The sequence below is a fragment of the Ilyonectria robusta genome, assembly GCF_021365365.1.
Source record: "Ilyonectria robusta strain PMI_751 chromosome Unknown BGZ61scaffold_2, whole genome shotgun sequence".
Taxonomy (NCBI): Eukaryota; Fungi; Ascomycota; class Sordariomycetes; order Hypocreales; family Nectriaceae; genus Ilyonectria; species Ilyonectria robusta.
This window is the reverse complement of record NW_025764436.1, coordinates 2,423,418-2,440,842: the sequence shown is the minus strand read 5'-3', so window position 1 is coordinate 2,440,842 and position 17,425 is coordinate 2,423,418. Positions and strand designations below refer to the sequence as shown.

Sequence of the window (17,425 nt, the reverse complement as noted above, 5' to 3'; positions counted from 1 at the left end):
TTTTGTTGGTGATTTGCGGGTGAACCAAACTTATCTCTCCCTCAAGCAGGAAGCCAGCCATTGGCTGGGACTTGGGTCGAGACCATGTTCGATGTTCCGGATATCCCTCAAGGATTGGCCTTCATTGGTGACACTTCGGCACCGCAAGACCAGACGGGTGCCGCAACCGCACTGCGGCCGAATACGAATGCCGACGGGAGTCGGCCCCATAAAGAGACTGCGAGCATTCTGGGGGCCGTCCGCTAAAAACAAGGTTGTGGCACCTACGCAGTACGGATTGGGGAGACTTTACGCCTCCAGTCGAAACGGTGACTAAGGGAATTCACGGCCCATTTTGGTCAACAGTGGTGCTGAGATCAAAATTGGGTTGATACAGCTGAATACGAGGCTGGTAATTCCGAAGCTAGTCGTTTACACGGCTGAACGGAGGCCGCAAGCGCGACCACGGGCCGACATCAGCAGGGAGTGTTGAGGTCGGCGATGGTGTGGATCTGGGGGTGGCATCTGGAGTTCTAGACGTGCCAATTCTCAGATATTAGCCCCATCTTCTCCTCCCTGCACCTGATCCGACAGCACGCCTCAGGAATTGATTGGAGAGACCCAACCGCTAGCTCCTCATCTCAGCTGCACACGACCGGCAATTGCATCGTGAGATTGAGGGTTAGCCGGCGAGGTGTAATTGCTGAATGTCATCAAAGCTTGTGTTGCGGAGGGGCAGGGGGGTTGCCTGGGGTATAGGGTAGGAGACAGTACAATTAATTTAGAGAGCCGGTATCAACGATACATGAGGAAAATCGCCCCTGACGGCTTATTGATGAATATTTCCCATGGAGATATTGACCTGTTGAATTAATTGACGAGCCTGATATTGTAAGAAGGGGTCATTTTGGCGATTCATTCCGTGTTCATATCTGGGTATTACACGAAGATCGAGCCGGATATCACCGATCGGTGGTTTGGGAGACAAATCGACAGGTTTGTGAATCATCAGATGTCACAATTGACAACAAAACGGATGCATCGACGGGTCCCGGCTAAGTCTAGGGCCGGTGAGCTTATTTGCATGGCATTCCGCGGGATTGGTGTGAGATGAACGGCCCTCATCAAGAGCGACACCCTCAGCCCGAAGCCAGATTGGCGAGATTTACGAGGTGGAGCAGATGCGGAAAGGCGGGGGCGTGCCGATCGACGGTAGCCACATTCCGGCAAGCGCCCGAGAGCCGAGAGCCGTGGCCCGCACTGTTGCCATGACACAATTCGCACGATGCGGCAGTGCCACGTTGCGCCGGGGCTGTACAGTGCGGGCCGAGCAGAGTCTCTTGGCTTCCCTCCCTCGCTGTACAAAGTCAATATGAGTTCCTCTTTTCTCTTTCTTGCCTCACCTCAACCTTGTGCCTCAATCATGTGTGTGTGTGTCCTGTATTGCGCCTCCATTTGGCGACTCCGCAGTCTCCAGCTTTTCTCCCGTTCGGGTCGTCTGCTCCGGTCGTCCGTCCCTCGTCACGGCTGGTCCTGCCCAGACTCAAGCTGCACCCAAGCCCGAAACATCATCGCCGGGTTGTCTCATGGCTGTATGACCTATCTACCCAGGCGCATATCCAGAAACAAAGCAAATCTCCCTGAGACACTGGACTCTGGCCTGTCTTGTAAATCTTCCCCGGTGTATGCAGCATCCTGCATACCCTTTGCAGAAACGACGCCACGCAGGCGTTCCCTTCCGGCTATTCTTGCCTTTCTGCCTCCTATCGGAGCATAGACGCCGCCCACTACGCTAAAGCCCCAGGAGCAGCGGCTGAATCTTGGATCTCCAAGCCATCTGAACCTTGCGCATGAATGACGCGCCCCGAATGGCCACGCGCTGCTCACCCGCGTAGGGACATCTGCCAGCCGTGGATTAAGGAGGAGAGAGAACGGCGACGGTACGGCCTGAGTAGGCTTCTATTACAGCATCGCCATCAGAGTTCGAGCTACGCGGGAAACAGCAAGTCTAGATCTGTTGCAGAGATCGACCCGCCACACCGTCCGCAAAGACAGGACCTCTTGGCGGAGACACAAGGGATTGGAATGCGCCTCACTTGAAGGGAATAGCCCCAATGGACATGAGCAGTCGAACCACCCCACCTGGCAAGATGGGCCCTCTCTACCCATCCGGGGAATGAGAGGGCGAGGGAGATGGCAAAGAATGGATGTATATAGGAAACATGGCGTGCTCAAACTCTCTGCTGAGCACTCACCCAGGTTTGGCCACCTGAATAGCAACACCTAGTATTCACGGCTAAGATGAGTAGATGTCTCAACCGGCGTCTGCTGGCGGCCATGGCGGCTCTTGTTGCCGTCCCGCTAGTAGATGCCACCTCCTCTTTGGCCCATAGAGAGGACCAATTCAACGTACTCCTCCCCCGACTGGAGGTAAACATCGACAACTGCCCCGAATCGAGCCTTTGCGTAGGCGAAACCTGCACCACGAACGTTATCGGATACGATCTCTTCAACTGCGGTTACGCCAACCATGCCTGCAAACCAGGCGAACTATGTATCACCGGATCATGCGTCCCCCTCAACTTCACCAGCACCGACCCATACAACTGCGGCACCTCGGGCAAGCCCTGCAAGACCGGGCAGTGGTGCGGCGAAGACGGAGAATGCAAGCCGATCCAGGTCGTCGTGGACCCCCTCCACTGCGGCCAATCCAAGGAACCATGCGAACCGGGCGAGCTCTGCGTGAACGGAGTTTGCGTCAACATCGACATTGGAACCGACCCTTATATCTGCGGCGAGTCCATGACCGTCTGCGAGCCAGGAAACTGGTGTTTCGAGGGTGTTTGCACACCCTTTAAACTAGGAACGAACTCCCAAGGATGCAAGTCCCACGACGATTGCCCCCTTGACGCCCCGTGTCGGGATGGCATCTGCCGCCCGCTTATTGTAGTGACCGACTCGTACAATTGCGGTGTCAAGGACCTCAACTGCACGGCCGGCGAGCTGTGTCTAGGCGGATATTGCAGACGTCTTAATCTCACCGCCACCGCCAACGACGGCTGCGGACCATCCAACCAACCTTGTGCATCTGGAGAAGTGTGTTATAAAGACGCATGCCTGCCTCTCCACATCGGCCTTGATCTGTCCGAGTGCGGCGACCACGGCCAAGTTTGTAACAAGTCACAGGTTTGTGTCACCGGAGTCTGCGTCAACCACCTCTGGGACCGCCAACCGCCGCCCCCTGGACTTACCTTTTGCTCTTCCGACGATTCTGCCAGTAGCACTCCTCCCGACGAAAACGCCGGGTCCACAGGAGGCGACCTCAGTGCCGGCGGGAACACTCAGGTGCCGGGGAGCACGACGCCCGGAGACGCGGTTGACGGCGAGCCACGCACGAGCGCGACTGGCCGCGATGGAGGTATCGGTGGAGGCAGCAATGGGGCTGCTTCTACTCGCGTAGCTGACAATGGCGATGTACCACCAGCTACCTCCCGTGTCGCAGGCCAGAGTGGACAAGATCAGAATGGACAAGACCAGAATGGACAAGATCAGAATGGCCAGGATCAGAATGGACAAGATCAGAATGACCAGGATCAGAATGGACAAGATCAGAATGGCCAGGATCAGAATGGACAAGATCAGAATGGCCAGGATCAGAATGGAGACGAGGGAACTTCCGGTCAACAAGGCGAAAGCGGAAGCACTGCCATCGTAGGCGGCAATGGCGACACCCCTCAAGGAACCTCTGTAGGAGCCGCAGATGGCAATATCCCTGAAGGCACATCTGCTGGAGCCGCGAATGGTGGTACGCCTCAAGAAACCTCCGCTGGAGCCGCGGATGACGGCATCCCGCAAGGGACCGCCGCTGGAGACGGGAACGGCGGTATTCCTCAAGGAACTTCTGCTGGAACCGGGAATGACGGCATCCCCCAAGGAACCTCCGTTGCAGACGAGAATGGTGGTATTCCTCAAGGAACATCTGTTGAAGCCGCAAATGACGGTGCTCCTCAAGGGACCTCCGTTGGAGCCGCGAATGACGGGACCCCTCAAGGAACCTCTGCTGGAGCTGGGAATGGTGACACCCCCGCAGCCACCGGAGGTCAAGATGGAGACGAGGAAACCCTTGGTCAACAAGGTGAAAACGAAGACACCACCGCCGTAGGCGGAAATGGTGGTAACCCTCAAGGTACCTCCGCTGGAGCTGCAGATGGCGGTGCCCCTGAAGGAACATCTGCTGGAGCTGCGAATGGCGATGCCCCTCAAGGAACATCTGCTGGAGTCGCAAATGACGGTGCTCCTCAAGGAACATCTGCTGGAGCCGGGAATGGCGATACTCCCGCAGCCACCTCCAATGCTGGAGGCCAAGATGAAGAAGACGGAACCTTTGGTCAACAAGGCCAAAACGAAGATACCACCGCCGTAGGTGGAAATGGTGGTAACACTCAAGGAACTTCAGCTGGAGCCGTGGATGGCGGCATCCCTGAAGGAACTTCAGCTGGAGCTGTGGATGGCGGCATCCCTCAAGGAACCTCAGCTGGAGCTGTGGATGGCGGTGTCCCCCAAGGAACTTCTACTGGAGCTGTGGATGGCAACATCCCTCAAGGAACCTCAGTTGGAGCCGTGGATGGTGGCATCCCTCAAGGAACCTCAGTTGCAGGCGCGGATGGTGGTGCCCCCCAAGGAACCGTAGTAGGAAACAATGGCCAAAACCCCGATCAATCCACCGAGGGCGCCAACAACGGCCAGCCCCCCCAACAGACGACCGCTGGAAGCAATGGCGAGCAGGGAATCGAAGGAGACCCTGATGGCAGTGAAGAGTGTAGACCGAGTTGTGCTCCTAATAGCCTTTGCGTCAACCAGGAATGCCTTGCTGCCGGAGACCCGTCTGCTTGTGGTGCTTCTAACAGCCGTCTTGTCCGGCTTCTTCGACGCCAGCAGGGCAGTGTCTGTGGCACCAGCGAGGTTTGCCTCAACGGATTTTGCGCACCCGTCCTCAAAGCTGCCGCCTGTGTGGCCATCGGAGTGCCCTGCCCAGCCACCAACTTCTGCATCCTCGGAGTCTGTGTCGCTGGAGGCAATGCCGGCAACTGCGGAGGCGTAGCCTGCCCGACCGGCAATATCTGTTTGTTCAACTTCTGTACGCGGATGCCAATAGACACCACGGGAGGCAGCGATGGAGGCGGCCCTGGAAGTGGTTCTGGAAGTGGTTCTGGAAGTGGCTCCGGAAGTGGCTCCGGAAGTGGCTCCAGCACCGGCTCCGGAAGTGGATCCGGAAGCGGCTCTGGTACCGGCTCTGGCAGCAGTTCTACAAGAAACTCTGCAACTAGCCCTACAACCACCTCTGGAAGCAGTTCTGGAGGCAGTTCTGGAGGCAGCGGTGGAAATGGCAGTGGAAACGGTGGACAAGGCACTACTGGAGGAACTTGCACTTCCAACTCGGGATGCCCTGATTCCGACATCTGCCAAAACGGAGTTTGTGTTACCTCGTGTGCTCGAACTACGGACTGCGACGGCACTCTGATCTGCGCGGGCGGTATCTGTGTGGAAGGAGAAGTTTGCCAAAACGACTCCGAATGTGACGACGCAACCTGTGTGAACGGTGTTTGCGTCCCCGACACAGACCAAAACTGCTCCAGCGACACCGACTGTCCCGAAGACAACGTCTGTCGAAGCGGCTCATGTGTCTTGTCTTGCAACAGCAGCTCAGATTGCCTGGACGACGACACTTGCGAAAACAATATCTGTGTACCTCCCCCAAACAACAAGTGCTCGCGCAATAGAGATTGCGGGGAGGATCAGATTTGCCAGAACGGAGCCTGCGTGAGCGAGCCAGCTACATGCTCCGCCGACTCTGATTGTGGTACCGGTGGTGTCTGCAAGAGCGGTGCCTGCGAGCCTGGATGCACTGCGTCTTCTGACTGTGCCAGCAACGAGGTTTGCACTGACGGGAGTTGTCTCGTCTCAACTGCTGGAGGATGTGACACAAACGCTGATTGTGGCACTGGCGAAGTCTGCACCAACGGCAACTGTGTGGTCTCAACCACTGGTAAATGTAATACCGATGCCGACTGTGGTACCGGCGGAGTTTGCACCAGCGGAAACTGTGTCATCTCAACCGCTGGAGGATGTGACACAGACGCTGACTGCGGCACTGGCGAAGTCTGTACCGACGGCATCTGTGTTGTCTCACCCACTGGCGGATGTAGCGCGAATGCTGACTGCGGCACTGGCGAGATCTGCTCTGCCGGTAGTTGCGTCGTCTCACCTGTTGGAAGATGTAGTACGAACACTGACTGCGGGACCGGTGAAGTCTGCACCAACGGCATCTGTGTCGTCTCACCTGCTGGAGGATGTAATACGAACACTGACTGCAGCACCGGCCAAGTCTGTACAAACGGTATCTGTGTCGTCTCAACCACTGGTGGATGCAATACGAACTCTGACTGCGGCACTGGCGAGATCTGCACTGCCGGTATCTGCGTCGTCTCAACTACTGGAGGATGTAATGCAAATGCTGATTGCGGCACTGGCGAGGTCTGCACCAACAACAACTGTGTCCCCGCCGTGGGATCGACTGGATGCACCCAGGACAGCCAGTGTGCGGCAGGCCAAGTCTGCACCGACGGCAGCTGTGTCGTCTCGACCGCCGGCGGGTGTGATACAAACGCTGACTGCTCTGGCGCCTTGATCTGCATTGGCAGCCAATGTGTCCAATGCGGCATCAACTCTGACTGCGACACCAACGAAGTTTGCACTGCTGGAGTCTGCAAGCCCACTTGCGGCACGTCCACCGAGTGCGATGGCCAGACGATTTGCAACGGCGGCATCTGCGTCTCGGGAGAGGACTGTACCAACGATTCTGGATGTGATGACGGCGAAACCTGTGTTGATGGTTCCTGTGTTGCTGTATCTCCAGCTGAATGCACCCAGGACAGCCAGTGTGGCACTGGAAACGTTTGCACCAACGGAGTCTGCGTTACAGCTCCCTCCCAATGCTCGACTAATGCTGAGTGCTCTGGTGACGAGACTTGCGTTAACGGCGTCTGTGTTGCTGTATCCCCAACTGGATGTACCCAGGATAGCCAGTGTGGCACTGGGAACGTCTGCACCAACGGAGTCTGCGTTACAGCTCCCACTGAATGTTCGACCACTGCTGAGTGCTCAACCGGTGAGACTTGCGTCAATGGCGTCTGTGTTGTTGTATCCCCAACTGGATGCACCCAGGATAGCCAGTGCGGCACTGGAAACGTCTGCACCAACGGTGTCTGTGTTACAGCTCCCGCTGAATGTTCAAGCAATTCCGAGTGCTCTGACGGCTTAATCTGTATCAGCAGCAATTGTGTTCAATGCGCCATCACCTCTGACTGCGGCGCCAACCAAGTCTGCAGTGGTAATATTTGCAAGCCTGCCTGTACTACATCAACCGACTGCAGTGCTCAGCAGATTTGCAATGGAGGCATTTGCGTCTCAGGCCAGGACTGTACAGATGATTCAGGATGCGACGACGGCGAGACTTGCGTCAATGGCTCCTGTATTGCTGTATCACCAACGGAATGTACTCAAGACAGCCAGTGTACCACTCCCGGGACGGTTTGCATATCTGGATCTTGTGTCACTGCCCCGACCACCTGCACCCAGGACTCGGATTGCGGTACCTCAGAGGTTTGTACCAACGGAGCCTGTGTGGTTTCGACCGCGCAATGCTCGACCAACGCTGAGTGTACCGGGGATCTGCTCTGCATCGACAGCAAGTGTGTGCAGTGCGGCATCGACTCTGACTGCGGCGCCAACGAGGTTTGCAGCGCAGGCTCTTGCAAGCCTACGTGTGCTTCGTCGATCGAGTGCGATGGCCAGCAGATCTGCAACGGCGGCATCTGTGTGGCAGGCGATGACTGTACAAACGACGCTGGATGTGATGACGGCGAGACTTGCGTGGACGGCATTTGTGTCCCTATCGGCTCGACTGGATGCACTCAAGACAGTCAGTGTGCGGCAGGCCAAGTCTGCGCTGATGGATCTTGCATTGCAGCACCGACGACATGCAGCACGGATACAGACTGTACTCAAGGCCAAGTCTGCACTGATGGAGCCTGCGTTGCAGCACCGACGACGTGCTTCTTGAACAGCGACTGCAGTTCTGATGAGATATGCCAGGCCGGAGCCTGTGTCGTGAAGTCGGTGGTATGCACTGCGAACAGCGATTGCGCTGCCACTCAAATCTGTCAGGACGGAACCTGCATTGCAAAGCCATGCAGCACCAGCAGTGATTGCGCCGGGAGCCAGATTTGTTCAGACGGTATCTGCATTGTCAGTCCTGCGTGTACTTCTGATACCGAATGCCCGACGGGGCAAACCTGTTCATCTGGATCCTGCGTCACTGCATGTGACACCGAGAACAACTGCCAGAACGGCGTCTGCTCTGGCGGAATCTGTATCGAGGGTGGTTGTAACACGGATTCCGAGTGTCTGGAGAACCAGCAGTGCCTCGACGGAACCTGCACCGACCGGACCTGTGCGACAGATAGTGATTGCGGTGACGGACAGTCTTGTACCGCTGGAACTTGTGTTATTGACGAGTGTCTATCCAACGCCGACTGCACCGCCACGCAAACTTGCCAGTCTGGAACCTGTGTTGAAGGATGCTCAACGACCGATGACTGCAATCTCGACCAGATCTGTCAGTCTGGAATGTGCCAAACTCTTTGTACCGCCGACGCAGACTGCACCGTCGGTCAAACCTGCCAATCTGGCATGTGTGCTGCTCCCGCATGTTCAACAGACAGCGAGTGTGCTACAGGCCAAACCTGTCAAGCAGGTGTTTGTGTGGTTACCGGTCCTACTACATGCACCACCGACAGCGAGTGTTCTACCGGCCAGACCTGTCAAGCCGGTACTTGTGTTACTACTGATCCTACCGCGTGTATTGATAGTAGCCAGTGTGGCACCGGTCAGACTTGTCAGGACGGGGCTTGCGTGGATGCATGTACATCCGACGCTCAGTGCAGCGACGGCCAGTCCTGTGTTGACGGAAGTTGCACGACCACTCCTGAGTGTACCTCCAACTCTGACTGCAGCACCGGCCAGATCTGTTCTTCTGGAACCTGCTTCACCGTCTGCGGAACTAACACAGGTTGCGCCGTGGGCGAGATCTGCCAAGGCGGAGTTTGTGTTGCTGGCTCGTGTACTTCAGACAGCGAATGCGACTCCAACCAGACTTGTCAGGATGGATCCTGTGTTACCGACACTTGCACCACCGACAGCGAGTGCCAGACTGGACGAATCTGCGAAGCCGGGAGCTGTGTTGTCGCCCCTGAATGTACTACTAACGCTCAATGTGCTACCGGCGAAGTCTGTCAGAGCGGGAGCTGCGTTGTCGTCACTGGATGTACAGCTGACGCTCAATGTGCTACCGGCGAGGTCTGTCAGAGCGGGAGCTGCGTTGCCGGCCCTGAATGTACCACCGACGCTCAATGCGCTACCGGTCAAGTATGCCAGGGTAACAATTGTGTCGTTCCCTGTGACGATGCCACCAGCTGCGAAACCGGCCATACTTGCTCGGGCGGAATCTGCATTGTCGACATCGGCTGTGTATCTGACGACGAATGCGCCGAGAACGAGACTTGCCAGCAAGGAATCTGCGTTGCCAATCCCTGCGCCACCAACGATGACTGTGGTGAGGGTCAAACGTGTCAGAGCCAACTCTGTGCCGTGGGCTGCGTCTCTGACGACAACTGCAATGCTGGCGAGACTTGCGAGTCGGGCGTCTGTACCGCTTCTGGATGTACCAGCAGCGCTGACTGCAACACGGGAGAGTCGTGTGTCTCCAACAGTTGCACCTCAACGGGTTGCACCGCTAGCAGCCAGTGTTCAACTGGCGAGACGTGTATTTCGGGCGTTTGCTCCCCATCTGGCTGTACGTCTGCCGCTCAGTGTGTTAGCGGCGAGGACTGCGTTGACGGAATCTGTACCGCTGGTGAAGGGTGCACGTCTAGCTCTGAATGCAGCACCGGTGAGAGCTGTGTCTCTGGAAGCTGTTCTCCCTCTGGCTGCACAGCTACCGCTGAGTGCCCTGGTGGCGAGAACTGTGCTTCTGGCGTCTGTACTTCAGCCGGATGTTCAACGGACGACGATTGTGCTCCAGGAGAGAGTTGCGCTTCTTCTGTCTGCACGTCTACCGTCCCTTGCTCTGCCGATACAGACTGTGCCGACGGCGAGGCCTGTTCGAACGGAGTCTGCGTTGCTGGGTCTCCAGCCTGCACAACCAGCAGTGACTGCGGAACTGGCGAGAGTTGCGTATCGGGAACCTGCACACCTGATTCTACGGGATGTACGGCTAGTACCGAATGCGGCACCAGCGAGAGCTGTGTATCTGGTGTCTGTACGCCATCCGCCTGTACCTCTGATAGCGATTGCCCATCTACTGAGACCTGCGAGGCTGGAGTCTGCACTGTTGTGTCTCCGCCGGGATGTCAATCTAGTACGGACTGTGATTCTGGCTCGAGCTGTGTATCGGGAACTTGCACACCTGATTCCACGGGATGTACATCGAGCACCGACTGCAGCAGTGGTGAGAGTTGTGTATCTGGGGTTTGTACACCATCCGGCTGTACCTCTGACAGTGACTGTCCCTCTACCGAGACCTGCGAGGCTGGAGTTTGTACTGTTGGGTCTCCAGCAGAATGTCAATCCAGTACCGACTGCGACTCTGGAGAGAGCTGTGTCTCAGGGACTTGCACACCGGATTCCACAGGATGTTCAGCCAGCACCGACTGCAGTAGTGGTGAGAGTTGTGTATCTGGGGTCTGTACGTCATCCGACTGCACCTCTGACAGCGACTGCCCATCTGGTGAGACCTGTGAGGCCGGAGTTTGCACTGCCGGGCCTCCAGCGGACTGTCAATCGAGTGCTGACTGCGACTCTGGAGAGAGTTGCGTGTCAGGAACTTGCACACCCAATTCCACAGGATGTACAGCCAGCACGGATTGCAGCAGTGGTGAGAGCTGCGTATCTGGCGTCTGCACACCATCTGACTGCACCTCTGATACTGACTGTCCTTCCGGCGAGGCCTGTGATGCCGGTGTCTGTACTCCCGGTTCTCCCACCGATTGCCAATCCAACAGCGACTGTGATGACGGCTCGAGTTGTGTGTCCGGCACCTGCACACCTGATTCCACGGGATGTACAGCTAGCACCGACTGTGTCGCTGGCGATAGCTGCGTATCTGGCGTCTGCACATCATCTGGCTGCACATCTGATAGCGAATGTCCCTCTTCCGAGACCTGCGAGGCCGGGGTCTGCACAGTTGGGCCTACAACTGGCTGCCAATCCAGCACTGATTGTGACAGCGGCTCAAGCTGCGTGTCCGGAATCTGTACGCCTGATTCAACAGGCTGCACGGCTAGCAGTGAGTGTGCTACAGGCGAGAGCTGTGTCTCTGGAGTTTGCTCTCCATCTGGTTGCACTCAGGATAGCGAGTGTGCGAGCAACGAAACCTGTACTGCCGGAGTCTGCACAGCTGGTACTCCAGAATGCACCGTGGACTCTGATTGCACTGGAGCTGGAGAGACTTGCGTATCTGGCAGTTGTACAGTTGCACCGGCTTGTACCGATGATTCTGGCTGTGGGACTGGACAGACTTGCGTATCTGGTAGTTGCACAGCTGGCACTCCAGAATGCACCGTGGACTCAGACTGCACTGGAGCTGGAGAGACTTGCGTCTCCGGCAGCTGTATAGTTGTACCAGCTTGTACCGACGATTCTGACTGCGGAACTGGACAGACCTGCGTCTCTGGAGTTTGTGATCCTCCTTGCGCCACCAGCGACGAGTGTACCGACGGAGAAAGCTGTGTTGCTACCATCTGCATAGTCGACACACCCTGCTCCGCCGATACTGACTGTGCCGATGATGAGACATGTGTAAACGGCACTTGTACTCCTATTCCTGGCTGCACTGCGAGCTCTCAGTGTGACGCCGGCTCGAGCTGTGTATCCGGATCCTGCACGCCTGACTCGACAGGCTGTACAGCCAGCACTGACTGTGCTACTAACGAGAGCTGTGTATCTGGGGTTTGTTCCCCGTCCGATTGTACTAACGACGACCAGTGTGTTTCCGGCGAAACTTGTCAAGCCGGAGTCTGCACGCCTGGCTCACCATCTACAGGCTGCACAGCTAGCACCGACTGTGATAGTGGCTCCAGCTGTGTTTCCGGCACTTGTACGCCTGACCCTACAGGCTGTTCAGCGACTAGCCAGTGTCCATCCGGTGAAAGCTGCGTTTCTGGAGTCTGCACTTCATCTGGTTGCAGCTCTGACAGCGAGTGTGCTTCCGGAGAGACCTGCAGCAACGGAGTCTGCACAGCTGGCTCCACGTCCCCAGAGTGTACTGTTGATGGCGACTGTTCTTCCGACCAGATTTGCAGTGGCGGAGTGTGTACATCTGGACCTACATCACCAGAGTGTAGTATTGACGCAGACTGTTCCTCCGGCCAGATCTGTGTCAGCGGGACCTGCAAAACTGGACCTACATCGCCAGAGTGTACTGTCGATGCAGATTGTTCTTCTGGGCAGACGTGTAACGGAGGTATCTGCACAACCGCCTCTACGACACCGGAATGTACTGTTGATGCAGACTGTTCTTCTGGGCAGATATGCAACGGAGGAATCTGCACCGTTGGCTCTATATCGCCAGAATGCACATCAGATACAGACTGTTCTTCTGGTGAGACTTGTAATAACGGAGTCTGCACAACCGGTTCTACGTCCCCAGCCTGTTCTGTCGATTCAGACTGTGCTTCTGGCCAGATCTGCACCACTGGAGTCTGTACCGATGGCTCTACATCCCCAGACTGCACTGTTGATTCAGATTGTTCGTCTGGCGAGATTTGCAGTAACGGAGTCTGCACGACTGGTTCTACGTCACCGGAATGCACTCTTGATACGGACTGTTCTTCTGGAAAGACCTGCAACAACGGAGTCTGCACAACTGGTTCAACATCTCCAGACTGCACCGTTGATTCAGACTGTGTTTCTGGCCAGATCTGCAGCAGTGGAGTGTGCACAACCCCCGAATGCACTGCTGATACAGACTGCTCTTCTGGTGAGATCTGCAGTAATGGAGTTTGCACAACTGGCTCTACACCTGAATGCACTGTTGATGCAGACTGTTCTTCTGGCGAGGTTTGCACCAGTGGAGTGTGCACAACTGGCTCTACTACCCCAGAATGCAATATTGATACAGATTGTTCTTCTGGCGAGATCTGTAGCAACGGAGTATGTACAACTGGCTCTACATCGCCAGAATGCACTGTTGATACAGACTGCTCTTCTGGCGAGACTTGCAATAACGGAGTTTGTACCGCTGGCACATCAGAATGTACAACTAGCACTGATTGTGATAGCGGCTCTAGCTGCGTTTCCGGATCTTGCACACCTGATTCTACTGGTTGCACATCTAGTAGCCAGTGTCCTACTGACGAAAGCTGTGTATCTGGAGTCTGCACTGCATCTGGCTGCACCACTGATAGCGAGTGTGCTGCCGATGAGACTTGCAACAACGGAGTTTGTACCGCCGGCACATCAAGCTGTACAGCTAGCACTGATTGTGATAGCGGCTCCAGCTGTGTCTCTGGATCCTGCACACCTGATTCTACTGGTTGCACAACCAGCGGCCAGTGTCCTAATGATGAGAGCTGTGTATCCGGGGTCTGCTCGTCGTCTGACTGCACCGATGATACTGAGTGTCCCTCTACCGAAACTTGTGACGGCGGAGTTTGCACGCCAGGCTCGTCAGGTTGCACGTTGTCCAGCGAGTGTGATGCTGGTCAGAACTGTATCTCCGGCGTCTGTTCCCCAGCTCCCTGCACATCCGACGACGAGTGTGGCACCGAAGAGTCTTGCGTATCTACGATCTGCATTGTTGACACCCCTTGCACGGGTGACGCAGATTGCGCTGCTGGCGAAACCTGCGTTGGTGGAGTATGCACACCTGGCTCTTCAACATGCACAGCAACCAGTGACTGTGCTTCAGGCGAGAACTGTATATCTGGGTCTTGTTCTCCCGAGGAGTGCACTTCTGATGCTCAATGCGCTAGCGGAGAAACCTGCGATGCTGGAGTCTGCACGTCTGGCGCTACAACTTGCACAGCAACCGACGGTTGTCCTTCGGGCGAAAACTGCATATCTGGATCTTGCTCTCCATCTGACTGCACCCTTACCAGCCAATGCCCTGACAACGAGAACTGTATATCCGGAACATGTTCTCCATCCGACTGCACTTCTGATGCCGATTGTCCTTCCACCGAAACTTGCACCGCCGGAGTCTGTACAGTTGTCTCTCCGGTCGCCTGCGACTCTAGCAACGCCTGCCCTGCTGGCCAGAGCTGTGTATCTGGCACCTGTTCTCCCGACGGATGTACGTCTAGCACTCAGTGCGGCACTGGAGAGGCCTGTGTCGCTGGCAATTGCTCACCGGATGGCTGTTCATCTGATAGTGAATGCGCAACCGGGGAGAGCTGTGATAGTGGTGTTTGCACACCTGGGTCTCCAAGTACCTGTGATTCCAGCGACACTTGCCCCGATGGCCAGAGCTGTGTATCTGGCAACTGCTCTCCGGATGGATGTACGGCCAGCACTCAGTGCAGCACGGGAGAGAGTTGTGTCTCCGGCGCTTGTTCTCCGGATGGCTGTTCATCCGATACCGACTGTGTAGGCTCAGAGACCTGCGATGCCGGAGTCTGCACACCTGGGTCCACAGGCTGCTCATCAGACAGCGACTGTCCCTCAGGTCAAACTTGTGACTCTAGCGTTTGCACATCCGGTTCTACAGGCTGCACATCTGATAGTGATTGCGCTTCAGAGCAAACTTGCAATGCCGGAGTGTGTACCACTGGCTCTACAGGCTGCTCTTCCGACAGCGACTGTGCCTCAGGTCAGACCTGTAACTCTGGAGTCTGCACGCCTGCCTCGACAGACTGTTCGTCTGATACAGACTGTGCAACTGGAGAAACTTGCACCGATGGAGCCTGTACACCTGCCTCCACAGCCTGCTCCTCTGACAGCGATTGTACGTCAGGTCAAACCTGCGATGCCGGAGTCTGCACAACTGGTTCTAAAGGCTGCTCATCTGATAGCGATTGTGCAACCGGGGAAGCCTGTATCTCCGGAGTCTGCACGCTTGACTCTACAGGCTGCTCATCTGATAGTGACTGTGCCTCAGGTCAGACCTGTAACTCCGGTGTTTGCACAACTGGTTCTACATGCTCATCAGACAGTGACTGTGCCTCGGGCCAAACCTGCAATTCCGGAGTCTGCACAGCCGGCTCCACAGACTGTTCGTCAGATAGCGACTGTGCCTCGGGGCAAACTTGCAATGCTGGAGTCTGCACAACTGGCTCTACAGGTTGCTCATCTGATAGTGATTGTACCCCAGGTCAGACTTGTAACTCCGGAGTCTGCACGCCTGACTCTACAAGCTGCTCTTCTACCAGCGAGTGCGATTCGGGCGTCAACTGTCTATCCGGAACTTGCACACCTGACATACCCTGTATATCTGACGATGAATGTGCAAGCGGGGAAACCTGCAATGCCGGAGTTTGCACGCCTAGATCTACAGACTGCTCGACTGACGATCAATGCGGCTCAAATGAAGCTTGTGTCTCGGGTGTCTGTGTTGCTACTTGCACTGTTGATGCCGATTGTGCAACAGGCGAGACTTGTAACTCCGGTACCTGCACGCCTCCTACAACCGGCACGGGTTGTACATCCGATGATCAATGCGGCAGCGGCCAAACTTGTTCATCTGGAGGCGTCTGTACCCCGGCTTGCAGTGTTGATACTGATTGCGCTACTGGTGAGACCTGCACGACTGATACCGGTGTTTGCACGGCATCAACTGGCTGTGCATCTGATAGTGATTGCGGCACGGGAGAGACCTGTACGATCGATACCGGGATTTGCACACCAGCTACATCCGGTTGCACGTCTGACAGCGACTGTGGTACTGGAGAGACCTGTACAATCGATACCGGTATTTGCACGACATCATCCGGCTGCACGTCCGATAGCGATTGTGGCACCGGAGAGACCTGTGCGATTGATACTGGAATATGTGCACCAGCTTCAACTGCATGCACATCTGATAGCGATTGCGGTACTGGGGAGACCTGTACAATCGATACCGGTATCTGTACCGCATCGACTAGATGCACATCTGACAGTGATTGCGGTCCCGGGGAGACTTGTGCTCTTGATACCGGGATTTGCACACCGGCTTCAACTGGCTGTACTTCCGACAGCGACTGCAGTACAGGGGAGACCTGCACAGTTGATACCGGGATATGCGCGCCGGCTTCATCTGGCTGCAATTCTGACAGTGATTGCGGTACCGGGGAGACTTGTGCTGTCGATACTGGCACATGTACACCGACTTCCAGTGGATGCACTTCTGACAACGATTGTGGCACCGGACAGACCTGTGCTGTTGATACCGGGATTTGCACACCAGCTTCATCTGTCTGCACTTCCGACAGTGACTGTAGCACTGGAGAGACTTGTGCGGTTGATACCGGAATCTGTGCACCGGCCTCAACTGGCTGCGAGGCTGATTCCGATTGTCCATCTGGCCAGACCTGTGCCACTGACACTGGCATTTGTACACCAGCTACATCAGGCTGCACTTCTAATAGCGATTGCGGCACTGGAGAGACCTGTACTATTGATACCGGAATCTGTGCACCAGCCTCAACAGGCTGCGAGGCTGATTCCGATTGTCCATCTGGTCAGACCTGTGCCACTGACACCGGGATATGTACAGGGGCTGCAACAGGTTGCCAGTCAGATGCTGATTGTGCCTCCGGACAGACTTGTACTGTTGATACCGGAATCTGTACACCGGTTTCAACAGGTTGCCAGTCCGATACTGACTGTGCCTCCGGACAGACCTGTGCTGTTGATACTGGAATTTGTAACCCAGCTTCAACAGGCTGCGAGTCTGATACCGATTGTCCATCTGGAGAGACATGTGCTGTTGATACTGGAATTTGTACACCGGCTTCAACAGGCTGCCAGTCTGATTCCGATTGTGCATCCGGTCAGACCTGTGCCACTGACACTGGAATCTGCTCGCCTCCAACCTCAAATGGTTGTACAGCTGATTCCGACTGCGGAAGTGGCCAAACATGTTCATCTGGAGTCTGTACTCCTCCTTGCACTTCTGATACTGATTGTGCCACGGGAGAAACCTGCACCACTGACAGTGGTATTTGCACGGTTTCAACCGGCTGCACTTCTGATGCCGATTGCGACACCGGCCAGACTTGTACAACTGACACTGGTGTTTGTTCGGCCCCGGGCTGCACTTCTGATAGCGATTGCGACAATGGAGAGACTTGCGCAACAGACACCGGTATTTGCTCAGCTGCTGGTTGCACATCCGATAGCGACTGTTCAT

The 17,425-nt window shown here is 55.9% G+C and overlaps 1 protein-coding gene across 1 annotated transcript; it reads left to right on the top strand.

Moving 5' to 3' along the window:
• Positions 1-14,325: 14,325 nt before the first annotated feature.
• Positions 14,326-14,787, top strand: BGZ61DRAFT_313081 (uncharacterized protein; the record flags this gene model as incomplete). The annotated part of the gene is made up of 1 exon (XM_046238836.1): positions 14,326-14,787. A coding segment is annotated over one exon (462 nt), but the record flags the coding sequence as incomplete, so codon positions are not given.
• Positions 14,788-17,425: the final 2,638 nt, after the last annotated feature.